Source organism: Anguilla anguilla, chromosome 3, assembly GCF_013347855.1.
Source record: "Anguilla anguilla isolate fAngAng1 chromosome 3, fAngAng1.pri, whole genome shotgun sequence".
Lineage (NCBI taxonomy): Eukaryota > Metazoa > Chordata > Actinopteri > Anguilliformes > Anguillidae > Anguilla > Anguilla anguilla.
In genome coordinates this window covers 53,963,499-53,986,106 of record NC_049203.1, presented here as the reverse complement: position 1 = coordinate 53,986,106, position 22,608 = coordinate 53,963,499, and the positions used below count along the sequence as shown (strand labels likewise).

General features: G+C 47.7%; 1 protein-coding gene across 2 annotated transcripts; it reads left to right on the top strand.

Annotated features, from left to right (window-relative positions):
• Nucleotides 1-19: 19 nt before the first annotated feature.
• On the top strand, nt 20-22,311 carry zgc:66447 (SLAIN motif-containing protein-like). Of its 2 annotated transcripts, XM_035408849.1 has the most exons (9): nt 22-276; nt 3,782-4,356; nt 11,638-11,777; nt 13,836-13,979; nt 14,996-15,136; nt 15,491-15,805; nt 16,206-16,346; nt 20,520-20,838; nt 21,531-22,311. In XM_035408849.1, the coding sequence occupies exons 2-9, from the start codon at nt 3,791-3,793 to the stop codon at nt 21,595-21,597; spliced, it is 1,833 nt and encodes a 610-aa protein (XP_035264740.1). In that variant the 5' UTR covers nt 22-276; nt 3,782-3,790; the 3' UTR covers nt 21,598-22,311. The 2 variants fall into 2 exon arrangements, with proteins under 2 accessions (XP_035264741.1, XP_035264740.1); XM_035408850.1 differs by lacking the exon at nt 13,836-13,979 and having other exon boundaries at nt 20-276.
• Nucleotides 22,312-22,608: the final 297 nt, after the last annotated feature.

Here is a 22,608-nt window from a genome sequence, read left to right as displayed (position 1 = left end):
ACCACCCGCCATACTCAAATCCGCCCCTTCTGCTTCTGCACATGCACGCTAGGGGATGTAGCAGAGACGAGCATCATTGAATCGCGAGAAAGAGTACTGCCGTGGAACCCGGGCTTAGCAAACGGCGCTTTATAGCAGCTACGCGGGCACATCAGAGAGAGGACAACAAACTGCATCGTCTTGTTTATTGGTGTTGGGCTCTCCTTTGGTCCATGAATACCTCCGAAAGTGGATTTTAATTTAAACATTTGTAAGGAAAACAGCACACCGGCGGTGGTAGGTTTTCTATTTGTTAAATCCGTTAACGTTAGCGAGCAAGTAACATTAAGAGAGGCAAAATCATCGGATTCAATTGAAATTTTTGAATAGCCATTGGCTAGCTTGCTTCTAGTTTACTGTGCCAGTTCAACCGAATGCAATTTTTTAAAAAGTATTTCGCTGTTAGTTTAGTTGCATGTAAAATGTGTCTTATAGCTAGTTTGTATTTGTTAACAAGCTAATCCAGTGGGAAAACGTGGTACGGTGACATGCGAAGAGACCGTTATTGTTAGAAATTCAAATTCATTGAGCAGATTCGGTAAATTGTAAAAGAGAGTAAGATCCTGGCCCACGAACCGGTAAATTTAGCGGCTTGCTTGTTATTGTTAGCTAGCTACCTAACTAACCTTTCGTACAGCATGTATGTAGTTTGCTAGCTGGACGTACTAGCGAGGGCAGTTTGGCTAACAGGATTAACGTAAGCTGCAAGTGTTGAGTTGGGTCAGTCAGTCGGGTAACCGAACGCTATTCAGGTCCCCGTGGATTTAATGGTTTCGATTTGTAATTGTAGTGTGTTGAGCCTTTTTATTTTTATATTAGCGTGCAGGCCAGTTGGTTGGCACGTAGCACCAGCTAGTTAGTGCTAGCTACCTATCTCAGTCTAGTAAACGAGCTAGCAATTTCATATGAGACAAGAGACTGTGTGTGTGTGTGTGTGTGTGTGTGTGTGTGTGTGTGCGTGTGTGTGCGTGCGTGCGCGCGCTGAGAGAGAGAGGCCATATAACGCTACATGGCTTGGTGGATAGACTACGTAGGTACTGATACATACATGCATTTGGAAACATAGGTGGCAAGAAAACCAACTATGATACTGTTGATCTCTGCCTCCACTGCTCCATCGGGGACCATCGTGCCGTTGCTTAGTAATTTAACAGCCCTGACTATCGTTAAGTTATATTAGCTATCATAGCTTTTGTAGATGTTTTTTTCTAGTTTTAGTGTTGCTTTGGTAAAGTTGCTAGTTAACATTTGAAAGCATCCAAGCAACTGCATCTCTTATCACAATTGTTTATTTAAAGGGCAGTTAGTTATCTCCCTAAGTTGGAATGATGTATAACTAGCTATCGATAACTACACGGCAGTTGTAATTGCTCTTGAATGAGCTAACTGGCTTAGCTGCTAACGCTAGCTCCGTAGCTAACGAGCTATAGGGGCTGGTGCACAGAGCATTTCCATAGCTGCAGGGTGACAATGTTCTTAGCGTTTGTCAGTCTATGGCCGACCAAGCTAAGGTACGCAATATTTACACATGAGTCGCAGTGTTCACACGGAGTCAATGTATTGAAGTATGCACTGACAGAAGATGAGACTTTCTTTTTGCTCACCAGCTAACTAAAAATTTGATTCTGTAAATTCTCTTTCTATTTTTGGGCGGCAGAACCGTTTTTGCTCACCTGCAAACTAAAAATGGGATTCTGTAAATTCTCTTGCTATTTTGAGGCGGCAGAACCCTTATTTTAATTTTAACAAAATACACTCCTGGAACATTTGCACTTTTTTACTTATGTTGCAAATGGGATACAGAGTAGAAGCTCCAGGGAATTAATGCAAGAAGTCACATTGTTCCTGTACACACCAACGGTTGTGAATTCAAAATCGCATTCTGTCATACCTTGCTGTCTGTTTTGCCAGTGCCTTTGTGTTTACATGTAATCTAAAACCTGTATAGACAACCTGCTCTTGGCCATTTTGCAACTCGTGATCAAAAGACAAGGATGTTGTCCTTTTATACACTCCCACATCCTGTATAGATCCATCATTGCTGCTCATGTTTGTAGACCAGTACTCGCTGGGATCCCTTGCGGAGTCTGAGCAGATGTGTAGCAGATAAAGCTGTTCAGCGCTGCTTGTGACGCGTGTAATCCCTCCAATTGATCAGCAGATCACAGATAACCTGCAGGAGCCTGGGGTAGTTCTCTGTGTGTGCTGAGAGGGCCCAGCCCCTACTGTGCTCTCAGAAGTGTTGATGTAAGTCAGTGGTTGGTGGAATCCTCCTAGGTGAGTGGTCATTGGACTGCATCAATACAGTTTGCTGTCCAGAAAATTGTAACATCAGGTGAAGCATAGCTTGAGTGCTCGGTTGTAACGAGAAAGCATGTCTCTTTTTCTATATTTGCTGGATTCTGATTGCCGCTCGCTTCAGATTTAATTCCCTGGCAGTATTGTGCTTGGCAGTCAAGGACATAGCTTCTGCCTACCTACAGTCCATCTTCAAACTTCACAGCCCTGCACTTGCTATATGCTCTGCAGCCTTAGCCCCCCCCCCCCCCCATGATCAAACATCCACATCTACCTCATTGGCTGGAATGAGCTACCTGCTACTGTAGGAACTACTGAAAATACACATAATATTGCAGACATCGCCTTGGTTCCTATATTGTGGACACAGCCCACACCTAGCACCCATTGACTAATGTGATTGTTGTTGTATTTTTAGATGTTAACACTTTTTCCTCATAACTGGATGCTCATTCACATCCTACTCTAAGAACATATGTAAATTAATGATTGTTTTTTTTTGTATCCCTGTCAGTCTTCAAGCTTTTCAAAATTAGCATTAAAAAATTTCTGAAATGTGTGCATTTTGATGCTATCAGTTTAATTCGTGACAAAACCTTTTTAAACTGCTTGACGCTGCAGTCGTTACAGATCTCGAGCCATCTCCATGGAGCTTCTCCCTCTGGCAAGGGAATGCTCTAGCTCTGTCTCGTTGTCAGAACGATTTATTGTAGCTAGACTGCGCCGCCTGAATAGGTATGACCCTCCGTGCAGCAGGGCCGTTGCGATGAGCAGCGCTCAGCCAAGGGCTCGCTGCTGAAGGGAGGCCGTAGAGGCCCGTCGCTGCTCGGCTGTGGAAATTCCATCCGTGCCCGGTGACGCGGGCGTGTTTACCAGGGCAGGACGCAGTCAGATGACCGTTAGCGTCCGAACCCAGAGAGATCTGTGAAACCTCAGCCGAGGCGGAGTGTGACCTGTTCTCCCGCGTCAGCCGCGCTAGTGCAGCGCCAGCAGGGCGGAACCAGAGCCTTTGCTGCTCCAGTGAGGCCGTTTGTCACACGCAGCTTGTCTGCATGTCCATCCTTAAAATGAGAAGGGCACGTTACCATTGCTCAGGGTAATTGCTTTGAAAGGATGATGATGGGTATAATTAGTGACAAGTTGGCATTGCGGCATTTACTGTCGGCTATTACTTTCTCTGGCTGCGGCTACACCTCTTGCAATGTGTATTTCATGTGGCCCTGCTGGAGCTTTGCTTCAGGACCTCTGTTGTAGGAATGTTTGATGTGGAATCAGCCAGTCTTTTATTGTTGGTGGTAGCACTGGGTTCAGGCATTCTCATGTGAGATTTATTCTAATTTCTTACTCACTCACTCATTCAGTCAGTCACTCAGCTTCTCGCTCCCTCACTCGATCACTCAGCTGCTCGATCATTCGCTAGCTCGCTCTCTCTCTTCCTTGGCAGGGTGTGAGGATGGTGGTACCGGAGAGCGGCACTGTGATCCCGGCAGAGAGCGGTGACCTGGGCGTGCTGGGCGAGAGCTCGCAGCCCGGCTTCGGGGCGGAGCCGGACTCCGCCGGGGCCGAGCTGGAGGAGGTGCGCAAGCTGCAGGAGCTCGTTCGCCGGCTGGAGGTCCAGAACCAGACGCTGCGCAGCCGGGGGAGCAAGGGCCTGCCGGGCGGGGGCAACGGAAACGGCAACGACAGGACGCTCGCCGAGGAGACGGCCGAACCGGCGCCCGCGCCCGAGGACAACGCAGGCCTCGGCGGCCGGGACTTTGAGCCCTCCCCGACCCGGGACAGCAGCAGCAGCAGCAGCAGCGGGGACGCGTCTCCTCTCCTGGAGGTGGGCCGGCCCTGCGGTGGGTACCTAGACCTGCCCTGCGCCAACGGACCAGAGGAGACGCGGGGCCCGGCTCCGGAGAGCCCAGAGTCGGAGCTGCAGGACGGGCCCGAGTCGGGGACGGACCAGTCGGCCCTGGATGAGGTGGAGGTGCTCGACCTGGAGGAGTGCGACGAGGCGGAGGATGAGGACAGCTGGTAGGTATGAGCAGGAAGTGAGGTCACTTGTTCCTTCTGCCTCAAATATTTATGTGAGTTTAGTGAACACACCTTGAAAATATCGAATGATTATGCCTCTGGTGAGTTGTTAGCTTTACCTTGGTCTTTGAGCGGAGAGGACACTGCTTCTTAAGATCACCTTCAACCTTGTGCTCGGAGTCAATATTTATTGCTTGTGCAGGAAGCCTTGATTAATTGATGCCTGCAGATGCACAGGCTAGCAGCTACATCATGCATTAGTGACAGGTTTTAAGGAGTGGACTGATGGATGCCGTTCAGATGTTATTAGGGTTTGTGACCCTTCCTTTTCTCTGACAGTGGATGATGTGACCAATGCATTTTTGTGAGTGTTGCAATTTGAATTTCCATGGAATACTCTACTTAGCAGCTCACTTCACATGTTGTTTCTGGGGCGACACTGTCAAAAAAAAGGAGCGCCCTTCCAAAACTAAACTACATGACCAGAAGTATGTGTACACCCCTAGGTCTGGGGCTGTTTTTCATGGTTTGGGCCAGGCCCCTTGGTTCCAGTGAAGGCAAATCTTAATGCTACTGCATGCAGTCACATTCTAGATGATTCTGTGCTTCTCCAACAGTTTGATGAAGGCCCTTTCCTCTTTCATCATGACAATGCCCCCGGGCACACAGTGAGCTCCAGATAGAAATGGTTTTGTTGAGAACATTAAGGAAGAACATGACTGGCCTGCGCAGAGCCCTGGCCTCAACCCCATTCAACACCTTTGGGATCAGTTGGAAAGCCAACTGTGACCCAGGCCTAGTCACCCAATTAGTGTTCTTCTGGCTGAATGGAAGCAAATCCCTGCAGCAATCCTCCAACATCTAAGTAAAAAGTCTTCCCAGAAGAGTGTTATAGCAAAGGGTGGACCAACTCCATATATTTTGGATGAGATGTTGGATGTCAGGTGTCCACATACTTTTGGCCATGTAGTGTAAGTTTACCACCGCCTCATGACACAGCAAACCCAACTTGACTTGGGCCCGCCCACTTGAGTGAGCCCACTCCCGCCATCTTACTGTCACTGCCGCCTACCTTTTTAATGAGATCCCAACCAATGCCTATATCAGCACGTATACTTTGCTGATGTGTTGCCTTGGATTGATCCAGGAAAAGCAGCTGCCTTGAGAGATTGCTGCATTACCGCTGGGCAGGTTTACAAAACCCAATTAGGGAAATCAGAGCTGTCGTGCCACTGCGGCTTATTACTACAGCACGCGCGGGGCTGGCAGAATCGACCGGGCCGAGTTGGTGAATTATAGAGCGCAGTGTATAATGGCTGCTCCTCTTCGCATCACTGTGAGCTGAATGCCACAAGCACGGCGTTGCCGTGTGACAGCTCAGCCGCAAGCTCACAGCAGGGATAGCAAGTCGGTTAAGGGCCACTTTGGGAGAGCGGGGGGGCCTCCCCCTGTGTGCGGGGCGAAGCTGGGGCGACCAGCGGACGGGGCCCAGCTCTGCCCTCCCACACGGCCTCCCACAAGTCCATCTGTGTCCCTGGCAACCACGTGCACCATTCACACGTGCGTGTGCAGCAGACGCAGCATAACAGCCCATCATGCAGGGGAGTGGACAGAACCCAGTGCACGCATAGAGAGAGTCGAGCTATGAAAGTTTCCCTTTGTATCAAGGCCAACCCTTTGTGCCTCCAGAGTTTTGTATATCTAAGCAGCATTAACTCCATGCTGTGTAATAGCCACTTGGGATATTTTTATGCACTTAAATGTATTGGTATACTCCTTTAGTCTTTTGCTGCAGTGTTCACATTCACTTTCAAAAAAAAAAAAAAAAGCTGAACTTGTACGAGTTTTGTTTTTCCTTACTTAAATCTAGCAATGGGAGGTGTTATGGGTGTCTTTTCTGTGAGGGTGAATGCACATACCAGAGGAGAGTTGTGTACAGGTTACTGTTTTATATCATTTCTGCAGTATGCAGCTCAGTAGACTTAGTAGGCTGTGGAGACCTCATTCATGAACACTGCCTGTGTTTGTCTCTGTGGCGGGCGATGCTTGCTTGGCACAGTCACTCCGCATCTTCGTTCTGTGTAATCAGCGCGCTCTATATATAGAGGCAGTGGCTGTGGCTAGCTGAACGCTCCAGTGAGTCGCTGCCTGAGAGAGCAGCAGGAGCCTGGGGGGCCAGAGCTCTGACCTGGGAACAGTGGTGTGCTCGCGCTGGGACTCAGTCAGAAAGGGCTTAGCCCCGCCTTTCAGCTTTTGCTTCCAGGCAGGGCTTGGAGACTAAGAGCGTCCCAGATATGATACATGCGTTTTTTCATCCCCAGGGATGATTGTTTTTCTTTCTTTCTTGTTTTTTTTCTGTATCCTTGTTTGTCACATTACTCAGATTGAGTCAGATGAGCACCCACCCCCTCTCACTGGCCAGTAGTTGATGCAGGTTGACAATGACAGACAGTACACAAGAGGGACGCGAAAGTAATATGTCAACAAATATAATTCCCATGGTGCCGGCCTTTACGGACAACCTTGCTTGTACCGCAATTACTAACTCGAGAGCCAGTGAGTCTGCAAGGGTGTCATTTCAGGAAGAACTTGGGGAGGGCAAAAATGACAATGAATTTACAGAAGCAGAGAATAGAATGTGTGTTTATTGTAACAAATTGTGAGCTGAATCTAATTGAACAGTGATGCTCAGACAGTCAGCTGTTTCTAAATCTTATGGTGAAAATTCACCAGCATTAACCTAACAAAAAACTGGACGGCTCAAAGGTATTCTGCAAATTAGCATAGCCTACTACAGTAAGACAAGCACCAAAACTGCCTCATGCTAGCTAGGATTACTGGTTGCCTTTGCCATGGTAGCTGTTGTGCAGTGCCCTCCGTAATATTTGGGACAAAGATTTCTTTCTTCATTTGGCACTGTACGTCACAATTTTAGATTTGTAATAAATTCACATGTGGTTAAAGTGCAGATTCTCAGCTTTTATTAAAGGTTATTTTTATGCATTTTGGTTTCAGAAAGTAGAAATTACAGCACTATTTCATACATACTCCCCACCCTCCAATTTCAACTTTTAAAATCTGGTACAGTCCACATTCACTTCAGGGCGGTTAAAATTGTTTCCCGGGACAGTTCCAGGACGATGGTGAAAAAAAGTTGGTCTGGAGCCCTGTTCTCTGAATTACTAATTGAACTATAGCAGTTCCCTTTGTTTGAAGTTCCTGGGAGAAATTACTTTGCTGTTCTTGTAGATTATACCGATAATATATGTTAAAATTAACATAATAGTCTATTACGAGCTCATTTGCTTTTTTTTCCCCCTACACAAAAAAATTGGCATCTAATTGGTGACCTTCCTTTATGCAGTCAGATTGGAAAGCTGGCGCGTTCAGACACTGGCTTTACACAGGCAGTGTGTTTATGATGTGTCTTCATAGCCTGGTGAACACCACTGTATGTGAGAGCCTGGAGTCCAGGCCAATCAGTGTGTGGCACAGGAGCCAGTGGAGAGTGCTGACGGGTGTGTGCTTCTCCTGGCAGTCATGGCTGCTCCTCCCCCAGCTTGGCCTGTAGATCCTGCCAGCCTTCCACCGCTGCGCTCAATGGCACGTCTTGGGGCCAGCGGGATGACAGAAGGAGCTGGCGACGGGAAGCTTCCGGGCTGGACTGCTCTTTACCTAACATTCACTCTGCGCTTGAAACGGCAGTTTTTAAAAAAGGCGATTTTCTCTGAAACGTGGCCTCATAACTAAGGCCACTAATTATCATTTGTTGGGTTTTCTCAGTATAGAGGAGCTGTAACTCATGTAAGAGTTAATAAAATCAAATTCAGTTGGGGATCCTTTCCTTTGTTTTGAAGGACCAATGCTAAGTCAACTTAGCGATTTATCCAGTCATCCTTTTTCTAACCACTTACAGAACAGAGTCACAGTGGCAACAGAGCAAGCAGAGCAGCCCAGACATCTCTCTCCCAAGCGCCTTCCGCTAATTCATCCCTGGGGATCCAAAGGCAATCCCAGGCCTGACGGTGGATATAATCTCTCCAGTGTAGTCTAGGTCTACCCCTGGGTCTTCTCTCAGGTGGCTGTGCTCAGAACACCTCCAAAGTAAGGTGCCCAGGAGGCATCCTTATCAAATGCCCGAACCACCTCGACTGACTCCTTTCAATGCAGAGGAGCAGCGGCTCTACTTTGAGGTCCTGCTGGACAGCTGAGCTCCTTGCCCTGTCAAGGAGAGTAATTTCTGCCACCCTACAGAAGAACCCCATTTCAGTTGCTTGTATTCACGAGCTCTCTCTTTCGGTTGCTAGCCATAGCTTGTGACCCTAGGTGAAAGTAGAGATGAGAGTTTTGCCTTTTGACTCGGCTCCTTCTTCACTACCACCGTTTGATACAATGCCTGCAATACTGAGGCCACTGCACCGAGACAACAGTTGATCTCCAAATCCCTTTTTCTCTCACTCGTGAAGAAGACCCTGAGATACTTGAACTCCTCCACCTGGGGCAGTTGCTCCCCCCTCACTTGAAGGGGACAAGCCGTCTTCCAGGAGAGGACCATAGCCACAGACTTGGAGGTGCTGATCCTCACCCCGACCACATCACACTCTGCTGCAAAACATTCTAATATGCATCGAAGATCACAGTAAGATGAGGCCAAGTGGATGACATCAATGCAAATAGCAGAGATGCCACTCCTATGTCCCCAAACCAGACACACTCCATACCTGGGCTGCGCCTTGAAATCCTGTCCATGAACACTAAGAACAGGAGAGGAGACAAGACGCACCCTTGGCGGAGTCCGACACCCACTTTGATCGAGCTTGACTGAATGCTGAGAATGCGAACACAGCTCTTGCTCTGGGTATACAAGCCATAGCGAATGGCTTGCAATAGCATCCCCGGCACCCCATACTTCCACAGCGCCTCGAGATACGCTAAGGAACACTGTCATACGCCTTCTCCAAATCCAAAAAAACACATGGAGACTGAGTAGGCAAACTCTGACGGCCCCTCAAATATCTGCGAGAGTGTAAAAAGCTGGTCTGCTGTTCTGCCACCGGGACAAAACCTGCGCTGTTCCTCCTGAATCTGAGGTTTGACTGTCTGTCGTAGCCTCTTGTCCAGCACCTTGGCATAGACTTTGCCAAGGCAGCTGAGGAGTGTGATTCCCCGATAGTTGGAGCACAACATTAGAGCTTTCAACATTTCAGAATGAATCTTATCCACCCCTGGTGCTCTGCCACAGAGGAGCCTAACAGAAAAATAAACAAATAAATATTTCTCTGTCATTTTGTTCGGTTTTATTCTGGATAATAATACTTTTGATTAAGAAAATTCAAGGTTTGTCGAAGTCATCAGCACAATAATCGTAAGTACATTCAGTTTGGATCAGTGTGTCCGCTCTGAAATGTCTAAGCCAGTTTTCCCCCTTTGTCTAAATCTCAGTGTTTACGCATTCGATTCCATATCCTTTAGAACAGGTGGCCCATTGTTTCCCGATTGACGGAATAAAGCTTAGCTGTTCTATCCATCGTTAAAAAAGAAAAAACTGCCCTGCCACCGATGAATTGTTCTCAGTTTCACATAATTAGTTAGTTTATGTATGGTGCAGGAGGTCAACAAAACCTCAACAGTGCATAATGCGTTTAATGACTAAGCCGCTGCTGACTGGATGGTAATCTGCTTTGGGTGGACTTAGACCACATGTGATCCGTGTGGGACAGATGCACTGAGCGTGGCTGTGAGCAGGAGGCTCGACGGGGCGCCGGCGGGTATGTGGAACCCCCCCCCCCCCACCCACCCACCACGCCCCCTGTCTCGCAGAGCCTTAATCTCTCCGCTCGTTTCTCTGGTGTGAGAAGAGGAAAGGAGGTCCGCGCGAACGCGGTCAAAGCAGATGCTCACCCTCTCTCTTACGGAGGCAGCCCCCTCTGCCACGCATCCCAGCATGGGCATTAGCGTCTGGGCAGCGAAGTGAGCCCTCGCCCCAGCGCTAATCCTTTAATGACAGGCCTCAATCTCGAATTACAGCTGTACGTTAGCAACGTGTATGTTCAGCAGGCAGCGACACGCATGGTGTGGATGGAAACGCAGAGGTCAGCGCTGATGATTCACTTTCATGTGAACAGGCCGGCACTGCAAACAGGATCAGTGTAAGTTGAGTGACACTCAAAGCGACAGCCAACGTTGCTGTCCTCAGCCCCAGCGCTTAGATGGGATCTGTGCCCCGAGTGCTCCTGTCAGCACAGGCTAATCGTTTCCCCCCCTGTGGCTCGTAGGTTCCTTTGTGTTTGTGTGTGAGAGGGAAGGTGATAGCGCCGGGCGATCATTTGGAAAAGCGGTACAGCGCTGGCCGTTGTGGTGTAAGTGCGGTAATGGGCGCGCGGAGACGTGAGCTGCCCGTAAGCGCCGTGTGGGGATCTCCGCCCTCCGGCCCTTCTCCGGAGGCTAACGCCTCGTGATTGGTCAGCACATCGGCCGCTTGTTAGCGCCAGAGCCTGGGCCATGCAGACGTTGGGTCAGGGCAGCTGCAAGCACTGCACTCGCCAGCTGTGGTTCTGTCTGCTCTGTGGAGGTTGTTGACAATCTTGCATTGCGGGATGATGCAGGACCTTTTTCACAGTTCTTAATAATTCTGCTTTACTCCACCCCTCTATGCAGTACGGTTGTGGCAGTTGGTCCTGTGTGACTAGATACTGAAGATACACCTTCAGGCAAGCCGAGTTCCAGGGTGACAGGGGAAAAAAAACTCAATGGTTTATGGTTCCCAGTAATATACTTGTTTTTTTTTCATGTAATTTATGCGCAAGTTATGCTCAGTCCAAATGAATCACTCTTTTTTCAGTATGGACCATTACAAACCATTTTCCTTTGTATTGTGCAGCAACACCCATGCTTTTGTTGTGATGACTTTTTTGGATTAGAGTTGTCAAAAAAATGTAGGTCATTTTGTCATAGACTATTGACACCACCTTAAAGCCATTCATAAAAGTGCTTGTCGAGAAACTAATGACAAACAAAGGAATATAATGGCAGGAGCATTCTCTTCTGATGTCATACCTGATTCTCACCACCTGAGTTATAGGCCCATAAAAATCCAATTATGTGACCATCTGAAGTAGGCTATTTGCTGTTTTCATCTTTGAGCACAATTAGTGAAACGAGTGTGAATTCACAATGGCTGTTCTGTGTTGGCTTTCCCATGGTGTCCCGTTTCGCCGTGTAGCTTCCTGACAAACAGGCCGTGCTGGTTGTCACGGGAACGTCTCGCTCCTCTCCCCACAGGTTGTACGTGTCGCCGAAGAAGCAGGCGTTGGCGGAGCAGAGGCCGGAGTCGCCTCTGAAGTGGTGCAGGAAGGTGCTGGACCACCCCAGCCCCGAGACGGAGGTGGCCTGCCGAACGCTCCTCAGCCGCCTCGACCAGAGTACGACCGGGCGCAAAACCCACCCAACGCGCACACACGCGCACACACACGCACACACACACACACACACACTCAAACATACACATCCAAACACACTCATGCACACACACACATACACAAAGACACGCAGCTGTGTTTGCTGTAATTGCGTGCAGCTGAATACCAAAGCAAAGTTCCTTTCATCTACTTGTTTCCTGTACTTGGGTATGCGGGTATGCTAGCCTGGCAGCAGCCAGCAATGATTACATCACTGTTACATTGCAACCAAGTAAATATTGATCGAAGGTAGTAATAATACGAAAGTGTTCATGAGAACACAGCTGAAGATATTGGATCTTGTAATTAATGACTTTGGCCAATTAAAATAGTCTTTATCACAGATTTAACTCAAATATTGCGACACATTTAACGTGCGTATCTCGAGCATTGGGTGTGCATGCCTGTGGTTCTCTTTATGGCACGTGCCTGCTGACATCACTTCCTCCTGCCTTATCGTTTGACACATTCAGTGCAGCCCTGCTGTTTGCATTGTTCGGTTCTCCTGCAGCCGATTGTTCGCTCAGTTCCGTAAACCTCTTGAGTGGTGCTTCAGCGGAAAGGCCTTTCCATTGTGTCACGTTACAAAAGTAGTTCTCTCTCCAGTAAAAAAACACATAAAAACATTTTTGCTGTATACAAAAATAACTTTGAAAACTATTATTAAAAATAAAATGCACGATTCACCCCAGGTCCAGTTCATTTCAAAGCCCAGTAATTGGCCACTAGGATGAGAGCAGCCAGGTAGAGTGAATAGGACCAGGACTCTTATTCAGGCTCTTTTATGTCTTCGAAACAAAGCGATTGATGGGTGCCAGGTGCTGCGCCCTGTACTATATGGGAGTTGACCAAAGCATAGGACATTACTTTACAAAATACACAATAGGCCAGGCTTCAAAGGCAACGGTGGAATTTAATAGGAAGCTCTGTGTTCAGTTTGTCATCCTGCTTTTCAAAGTAGCACCAGAGGCCATGAACTATTTACCCCATGTGTGTAACAATAGTTGTGTAAATTATTAGAAGGGGGTAAAAAGTTAGAGTTTTATTATTAATACCAAAAAAGGTGTAAAAATTGTGTTGCATGCTGATAATTGGAACTTTACAAATGGTTGAAAATTTAATCAGCAGTTTTTGGTTTTTGAAAGTGGAGCTTTCCCCACATGAAACCAGTATGTTAATTGCATCATTACTAGTGAAACTTGTCTGTTTGCTCACTGTGTGGCTGTCTCGTCTCACCTGGCAGGTGTGTGCATTGAGAAGGCTGCTCCTTATCCCACAGACCTTTCCCGAGCTACAGTCTTACTTACTGCTCAGAGCCGCCAGCGCTATTGTGAGCCCCGCTATGCGGGTGACCCTGTCCCAGATAGCTTTCCTATAGCCACCTGCTCAGCACGCAGGAGACCGATGCATTATTCATTCTGCAGCCAGATCCTCGCTTCCTTAACAGACCTCCAGCTCCGCGGCAAACAGCAGCCATGGCAGGGGCGGAGCCGGCAGGTGAATCGCATAGTCTGGTGTGCGTTACAGTGTCCTGGATCACTTCCCCTTGTTGATTCAAACGACAGTATCTGATTGGCAGTGCAACTGCCGCACGAGCAAGCACAGTAAACCAGGACTTAACAAATTAAAAGCGTGAGTAAACTATTTTTGACTGTGAGAGTATGCATTATAGTTACTCTTACAGTTAAGATACATGCCCTCTGAATTTCAGAAAATGAAAAAGTTATATTTTTCCACCATCTGAAATTTGCATGATATTCAGCGATTTGGAACTTATTGATTTGAATTATTATAATTTTTTGTTTTTGTTTTGACAGTATGAGTAGAAAGGGAAGGGAACTCCATAGATGTTCAAAGTGATTTTCAGCATCATTCCTGCCATTCATGTTGATGGACAGATCCTTGCACCAGTGAGAGAGCCACATGACCGCGTGAGGAGGCGCTGCAGAGCGGGGGGCCCGGCTGTGACGCGCGGCGTGCAGGGCGTCTAACAGTGTTTGTCCTCTCCTGTCTCCCCCCCAGCCACCCGATGGAGGAACTTGTACAGCAGCCCCACTCAGGGCTCTGTCGGGCCCGGCTCGGAGGCTGGCTCTTCCACCGCTGCCTTGCTCTCTCCTGGGTACCACAAATCGACTAACAAAACAGTACTAACCTGTGGCAGCTCAGGTACGGCATGACATTAACACACCGCGCTGCACGCTTTCCGTGGCTTTCACACGCAGGGTTACAGAGAGCGCAGATCAAACTGGGTCATCACACCAAAGCCCGCCCCCTCTCCTTCAGTACCGCGGCCTTTCAGAAGCAGCCAGTGTGAAATTCCCACAGCCCGCAGAACGGCCCGCTGTCCCTGAGTCATCCGTTCCCTCGGAGACCAGGGTACGGGGGAGGGAAAAAGGATTTCGTACATTTAGTTTTCACTCGTGCCAAGTCAGCCGAGATCGTCTCGGTTACCTGGCCCAGAATATTATAGCACTTAAAATGCGAATCTCTGACATATGTCTCCTGCTTGCATTTTGTTAAGCTTGTAAGTGTAATGTGCGGCGGAGAGGGATTTGATGTTGTGCTTTAGGCTTTATGCAAGACTTCACACAAGGTCTGCTCATGACACGGTGAGCCAAAAACCCAGGTCTAGTTTGCATGAAACTTTTATTTCTGTACAAGCTTTGCCTGCAAATGACACATCTTTACACTGCTCCCGCCCCCGCCCCCCCCCTCCCCGCATGTAAGAGACTGTTTTTATGTTACTGGTGTCGAGGTGCACTGTGTCCAGTGCGGCTGAAATGGGTCCTCGGTATGTCTCTGGGCTGTCAGCAGGGTGGACTCAGCATATCTGTCTGTTTGAAAGTCTCCCATCCTTTGGTCGAGCTCGGCGCGAGCAGCCATCGGTCTTTGCATGCGTTTTGTTGTAGCCGAAGCGCGTCAGTGTCGCACGGGGGATCGGTACAGATGGGAAAATGTGTTTTCAGTGCCATCTGCTGTGTGAATTCTCTGACCCCGCTGCTAAGTGCTTAAAGCGGCCGTGATGCTCATTAACCTGAGTGTCGGGCAGGTGATGGAGCGCTCGTACGAGCGCGCTGAGGGGTTTTCCGCCGGTGCCCGAGCGTCCGCGCGCGCCTGCGAGCGCGAAGGCCCACCGCGTGCTGAACCCCCGCCCCCCCCCCCGCCTCTCCGTGTGACCGCAGGTTACGCCAACGCGCACTCGGCCCTGAGCTCGCAGTCCTCCGTAGACAGCGAGCTGAGCACCTCGGACGACTCCATCTCCATGGGATACAAGCTGCAGGACCTCACCGACGTGCAGATCATGGCTCGGCTGCAGGAGGAGAGTGAGTGGGCCCTCACTGCCCCTTTTCCCCACAGCGAATTGTGTGGACGTTGTGTTGTATGTGCAGGGCCCTTATGGAGCACTTGGCAGGTTACTGCTACCAGATTATTAGCTTCACTTTAGCTGGAGCCTTCTAAGGAAAATAGCCCATCCTCCATTTAAGAAAACTGTCCAAAATTTAAATGGCATAGACTTATCACTATATATAGAACATATATTAATCAAACCTGAGTTTGAGCCAAAACCTGAGGAAAAAACTTGAGCCTGAGGAATCTCTCTCTCTCTCTATCTCTCTCTCCCCATCCCTCTCCCCCCATCCCTCCCTGGTTTGGTATGCTCGCACGCCCGCGCTCAGGCCTCAGGCAGGACTACGCCTCCAGCTCCGCCTCCGTGTCGCGCCGCAGCTCCAGCGCGTCCCTGCAGTCCCTGCGCCGGGGCACCTACAGCGACCAGGAGTTCGACACGTACAGCCTGGAGGACGAGGACGACGACTGCTGCTCCCTGCCGCAGCGCCTGCACCGCTACTCGCCCTCGCCCCTCAGCTCGCCCCGCTGCCAGTCGCCCAGCGCCTTGGCCGAGTACGGCCGGCTCAGCGCCCAGCGCGCCCGCCCGCCCCGCCGCTCCCTGCAGGGCCCCGGCCCCGAGCTGCTCAAGTTCGCCAAGAGCGAGGGTAGGCACCTCGTTACCGCGCAGCTTCAGTACTACAGCCCAGCCCTTAGCACTCCTCTCCAGAGCAGGAGCGCTTACGAAGTGACTTCTGTGAAGTTCTGTTTTCCCGATGACGTTTGCTTGCAGAACTGTAACTAGTGCTGTGCTGTCATGCCGCCATTGGCATTGAGATGCGTTGTCACGATGTGAAATTCCTTCTCCTCGAATTGGTCGGTGTCCGCAGTTGACGTCACGATCTGTGTCAGGGTCGTGTGAATTTTGCCGCGTATTATCAAATTGTCGTTTCTGTTGTTCATGAACCGAACCCTGTTTTGTGCGTGTGCGTGTGCGTGTGTGTGTGTGTGTGTATGTGTGTGTGTGCGTGCATGCGTGTGTGTGTGTGTGTGCGTGCGCGGTTTCAGAAGAGCTAAGGCACAGCATGCCCAACCTCGCCCCGCGCACCAGCCTCCGCTCTCTGGAGGCGGTCCGGAACAGCCGCAGCATGGAGGCCAACCTGCAGAGTCCAGGCAACCGCATCTCACGCCTGCCGCACTCCACCACAGGTCTGTACCACGCTGCTGCTCCGCTGCACTGTGTGTCTGTACCACGCTGCTGTTCTGCTGCACAGTGTGTCTGTACCACGCTGCTGCTCTGCTGCACAGTGTGTCTGTACCACGCTGCTGCTCCGCTGCACAGTGTGTCTGTACCACGCTGCTGTTCTGCTGCACAGTGTGTCTGTACCACGCTGCTGCTCCACTGCACATAGTGTCTGTACCACGCTGCTATTCCACTGCACATAGTGTCTGTACCACGCTGCTGTTCCGCTGCACAGTGTGTCTGTACCACGCTGCTGCTCCGCTGCACAGTGTGTCTGTACCACACTGCTGTTCCACTGCACATAGTGTCTGTACCACACTGCTGTTCCACTGCACATAGTGTCTGTACCACACTGCTGTTCCACTGCACATAGTATCTGTACCACACTGCTCTTCCGCTGCACATAGTGTCTGTAGCACACTGCAGGTCTACTGCATTTGTCCACACTGCTTTCCTACAGGCCAACTGCATTGCCTCACTCCATTATACGTCTGTGAACATGCTTAGGTGGATTGTGTGTGGAAACTGCACAGGGCTTTGTTCTCTTAATGGATTAACTGGCATCGTACTTGATTAGGGACAGAAATCTAAAAATATCCAAACTGCAGGTTTCCTGAAAATAACTCCTCTGGAAAGTTTGCCATTGTGTTCAGGGCTTCCTGCTCTTAGCTCAGTATGCAGAGGTGCAACTTCAAGGCATTCAGAGAAAGCCTTGTGGTCCTCTCTGATCTTCTGAAGACTGTGTTTACTGTTCAGATGTATCAGCCAGTCCGTTCACATGAGAATTTATTTTTTGGAATATATGAGCTCCACAACGGGTTGCACAGGAGAACCTCAGAGATAATGAATCTCAGATTTATGGGCTGTGCAGTCAATCAAACAAAGTATAAACATGGATTCAGCAGTTCCGCATTTTCAAACCCCTTATTATAGAATACAGACTTTCAGAACATCAGTGAGCATTAAAAGGAAGCACCTGGTTAAAAAAAACCAATAAAATAACATTAACAGCAACGCAAGTAGCTAATCAAGTATATGATTCAAATTAAAATACATTTTTATTTAGAATTTATTTTATTTTCTAAATTATTATTTTTACTACTTTCAAACTAACAAATGTTTAAATATATATATTTTTAAAAGTTCCAAACTGCCCTCATTCCCTAAGAGTTTGCATCTCTGGGGTTCTTCTGTGTTCCTTGTTTTGGGTGTATGTTTCTGTTGGAATGACCTGGAGTTAAATATTTAACCCATGTACCCACTTGGATAAAAAGGATAATCTACATACCGTTTCAAAGATGTTTTCAAAGTGTTTTCACTTACAGGAGGGACTTTCATTATGCTGTGGTAATTGGTTTATTTGAGTTGAATTAATCTTGCCACTTGTAATTCCTCTAGAAAGTACTCTTAAATCAATACTCAAGAAAACTGAATGGGCTAACACTGCTTAGTTTGTGACTAGACCTAGTTATTTTACTATAGCAAAGTTTGTTTTAAGTTATTTTACGTGAGCAGAGGAAGTCATGAGTTAACAAATGGAATGTAATACAAATTCAGAAGGAATTTTGATCACTGTAGTCACTGGATTACATAAATTACTGTGTTTGCTTAAAGGGATATAGAGTGCCATAAGACATTTTCTCTTAAATGGCTTAGTCCTTATTACTTGTCTGAGAGACTCTCCACATTTCACATGAGGCTTTCCAGCTTAGTCTTGCTTTTTGAGATTTGTATTGACAGTTATAAAAAGGCTTGTTATTACCACAGGAATACAATGGACATATTACCAAGTAAATTAATTTAAATGAAGAGAAACAGTCAATGTTTTTAACTGCTCTCAATTTGCACATTGGGTTCAAATCCCCCTCTTGATGGAAGCCAACACTCGTATCTGCATAGGATAAACATGCTTGTGTTTGCAAGGCCATATTTTCAAAGGTGATTCAGTGCATCTGCTCTGATGTGATGGAAAACATGCAGCACATCACTTAAGGACTACTCAATGAGTACAGGAACTGATTATTGGCTAGCCAGCACTTTTCCATGACCAACTGGGAAATTAAGAGCAACCTATGTGATTTACTGTGCTTACACTACTTACCAGCACAACCAATAAAAATCTTAAGAATTACATTTCACGCTGTATTGCTGGGTTCTTAAATGTGGCAGTCGAGCACGAAGCATGCAAGGTTTTTTCTCCCACATTAGGTCTTGTTTGCACAAAAATCGGATACACCCGACAAATCGGATGTATGTAAATGTGGTCAACTGTTCATGCAAACTTTTCTCCGGGTTGCCGCTTGTGGATTTGCCTCACTTGCCAGATGTTTCATATCCTTTTGGATATAACGCCTGGTTGTAAAAGCACTGTTTGATCATAAGCCTGCTCAGATTGCAGGGAGGAGCCCAGTTAACACATGCTGTCCCCACATCAAAGATGTGATATGGCAAAACCTCAGTTGGGGAGGTAAATTCAGCACTGGTCAACTCTTTTTACTTTTTACTTCCAAATACTTATGGGACAATGCTGAACCCTCTTTCACACAGGGAAAAATATGCATTGAAGTGTGCAAGGGCTCAATTGCAGACTTTGCTAGCACTACTTGCTAGCTTGCTGGCTTGCCTTCTGAACTAGCTAGCTACCTACATGGTTATTTATTTTTTTGTTATTCTGTCAATTAACATACGGTAATGCATGAAGGGAATCTTGCCAGCTGCATTTGTGCTGTGCTATATTTTAATATAAATGGACACGGACAACTGCTGCCATTCATTCTGTATTGACTATCTGGCAGCCGGAAAACCAGAAATTACAAACAAGAGGGAATGGCAATTCCCACAGAGTCACATTTTTACTCAAATGTTACGGCCCAAGGTGGCAACCGGAGAAATGCATGCCAGAAAGTTTACATTCATGTTGGATTTCTGGTGGGTCAAATCAGCTTTAGACATGTATGATCTTGTGTGCAGACCAGTCATCAAATGTGACAAGTATTGGGGTTGTTAGGATATTATATACATGGTAAATAAAAAGGCCAATGTGGAAGGCCTTGGTGACCAGCGTAAAAACTATGCAAACCAAGTACAGATTTCAGTAGCTAAGTCTTGGTCTTAAGCCCAGCAAGGATATTTTGTCCCAGCAGCCAGTGTAAAAACAGTTGTTGGCAGTCGTGCGGATTGCTACGTACTTTGGAATGGAACACAAAGATCAGGCTGGAAAAGCACTGATTACCAACTCCCAGGAGCCTATTTTCAAGCTCTGGCTCAGTCTGTTATCCGTGGTCTGTGGCACAGCGTTGTTAATGGAAGCAGACAGCACACTGTCGCCACTTGGCCTCTGATGTGCTTTTATATTAGTTACATTGTATCGCCCTCTAGTGGAAGCTGCAACTATGCGTCATGAATTTATTGCCTTTAATACAGATACACTTACTGGTTATGTGGACATGGTGCAAGGTGAGACACAGTGCCATGCCCAGCTGGGAACATTTAACTCAGGCAGTCTGTGGTGGGCTATTGTCTACCTGTTTCACAAAAACAGAATGGAAACTAGGTCTGAAATTTGTTAATATATCCAAATAATGTGAAGCACTGACTTGGAATTTAATAGTAGGGCGCTAACATGTGTATGCTTATTAACCTTGAGATGGTGAGTATGTGTGGTCATCTACTTTGTAAAGAAATCTCAATGCGTAATGGGCAGGCATTTATAATGGTAGATAGAAAATGCATGTGCATAAGTTATGAAGATATTTTAATATAAAAAGTGTTCTGTAACATCTGCCCATTGTAACATTAACACTGGTGTTCTAAGGAACACTTAGGAGAAGATATTTGTATTTTTCTAAGGGTATTGATAAAGAAACCTTTATCAGTGGCCTTGTCTTTTGGCATAATAGTGGGGGCATTTATAGTTTTTCACCGTTTCTTTCATCTCACTCTCTAGGACTGAGTCACTCCACCAAGGCAATCTCAGTACTTCAGTTTTTCACTAGATGTAAGGAGTATATTTGCAGAAAGGATCCACCACATCAGCAGCCTCTGAACGGCACCTGTCCTGTTGGCTTTACGCCAGCTTGTCCCCGAGTGGAATGTGCTTACCCTGCTAACCTCAGCGAATGTGTCTGCTCTCCCCTTAGGCGTGTCCTCCAGTAGGATTCGGGGCAACGGCCAGTCGCCCCTCTCCCTCCGCGCCCCTGTCAAGGCTTTGGGCCCCATGGGCCCGATGGCGGGGGTCCGGCAGCCTCCGAGAGGCCCGGCGGCGGCGGCGGCGGCGGCACCGGGCGGCCCTGCGGGAGCGGTGCGGAGGGTCCAGTCCCCCGGCCCCTCTAACGGGGGAGCGGCCCCCGCCGGCAGGGCGGCTGCAGGGAGCGGCAAACAGACTCCGGGGCGTGCCCGTGCCTCCCTGGGCGGGCCGGGACCTGCACCGCGCGGAAGACTGGGCCAGCCAGCCAGGAGGTACGGCATCACTGAGAGATCATTTGGTTTAATGCCAGGTTATGTTGTTTCAATTTCAAATCTGGAAGGTGTGCTTTTGTAACGGTCTGACCGAGCGAAACTTGCCTAGGCAAGGCTAGCACACTGTCAACCCGCCTTTACATACCAGAGCTGGTCTAAATTTACACAGTTTTTGCCGTTTCTAGTGAAAAGAACATAGTGTACGTACATCGAACTGGCATGGTCAGGCGCAGGGCAGAATAATAAGACAATGAAAAAATGAAGGATAGCTGCAGACCTGCAAATATTCCCATGTGGTTTATGTAGTGCAACATTTCAACGCAAGAGGTCTTCATCAGGCATACATATACCAAACAAAGACCTCCTGGGTCGAAACGTTACACTTTAAATATATCACAAGGGAGCATTTTCTGGTGTGTGGGCATCCTTTATTTTTTCTTTGTCGTTTCTAGTGCCTTTGTTCATGTAGTGGTTGTAGCTTGGCTGTACGGGGTAGATGGCACATGCACAGTCAGAGCAAATAGAGCAGTCCTGCTTCCTGAGCTGTGTAAATTTTGTGTGCCAACTCTGTGCATTATATGTAGTGTGCATAGTAATACATGCCCATGGTTGCTTCCTTCCATGCATGTACCTTCCCAGCCATGTATTTGTTGAGCGTACTGGCCTTAAGCCCTTTTCCTTTCCTTTTGCAGGTCCATGGGCTGGACCAAATCATGCGGCCCGGTCACAGACGAGTCGTGGAAGGATGGTTGTTACTGAGGGCAAAAAGCCCCAGCGCGTCCGATGGCTCAGTGTAGTACCACCAATAACGCACTGCCTCTCTCTACAGCCGAAACCCAGCAGGCTGGGACACTGGCTGCTCGGCACCTCACACAGGACAGGCGATGCCACCGCGCTGGCACGTTCGTCCCACAGACGCACTCCAGACAGGCCGGAGAGACCACAATGCACTGCGCTACAGAGACTGACAAGACGGGCGCTGACATCGAGGATTTCTTCTTTTCTTTTAAATGTCATCTCGGTCGTTGACGATTTGTGAAGCTGCTGGAATGGTACAAGTTGATTTATGTTGTAAATATACATTTTCCAATCACATTTTACTGATCCTTTATGAACGTGTAGGTACCTCCAGATTTGTAATGGTGTTTTAATGCACGTTGTTGTCAAACCATATGTCAGCCAACTAAAACTGGACTTGGCCTATTTTTTTTTTTCCATTTACAAAGTACTGATATGTACTGTATTATGTGAGGACACTGCCACTCAGCAGCACCCATTTTTAGGGATTTTCTTCCATCCGGGACTGTGGAAAGTGAAGAATGATTTGGTGAGACTGACTGTTGTTTTTTTGTTTTGTTTTGCTATGAAGGTCTGTTGTATGTTTTGTTGGACACAGCAATGCAATATCTGTCTGAACCATTTCCTCCTAACAACAACAACAAAAAATAATTTTATAAATGGGGACAATGAAAACATGTATCCTGTGTTCTGTAACTCGAGTCAAAGCTTATAACACTGAAGCAAGATCTGAAAAGAAAAGCACTGATGGTTGCCTGCACATTAGGCATGATTTATTTTTGATTGGTAAAACACGTGGTCCAGACAACAAAATATCCTCCAACAACAAAATCTCCTCAACCCTCAGTTGTCATTCAAAACCTTCAATTACAACATGCAGCATCTGGGTATGTAGCCAAAACAGGCATATATAGGACCATACAAACTAGATGACGAAGAATATTAGACGATACACATCATGATCCATATTCT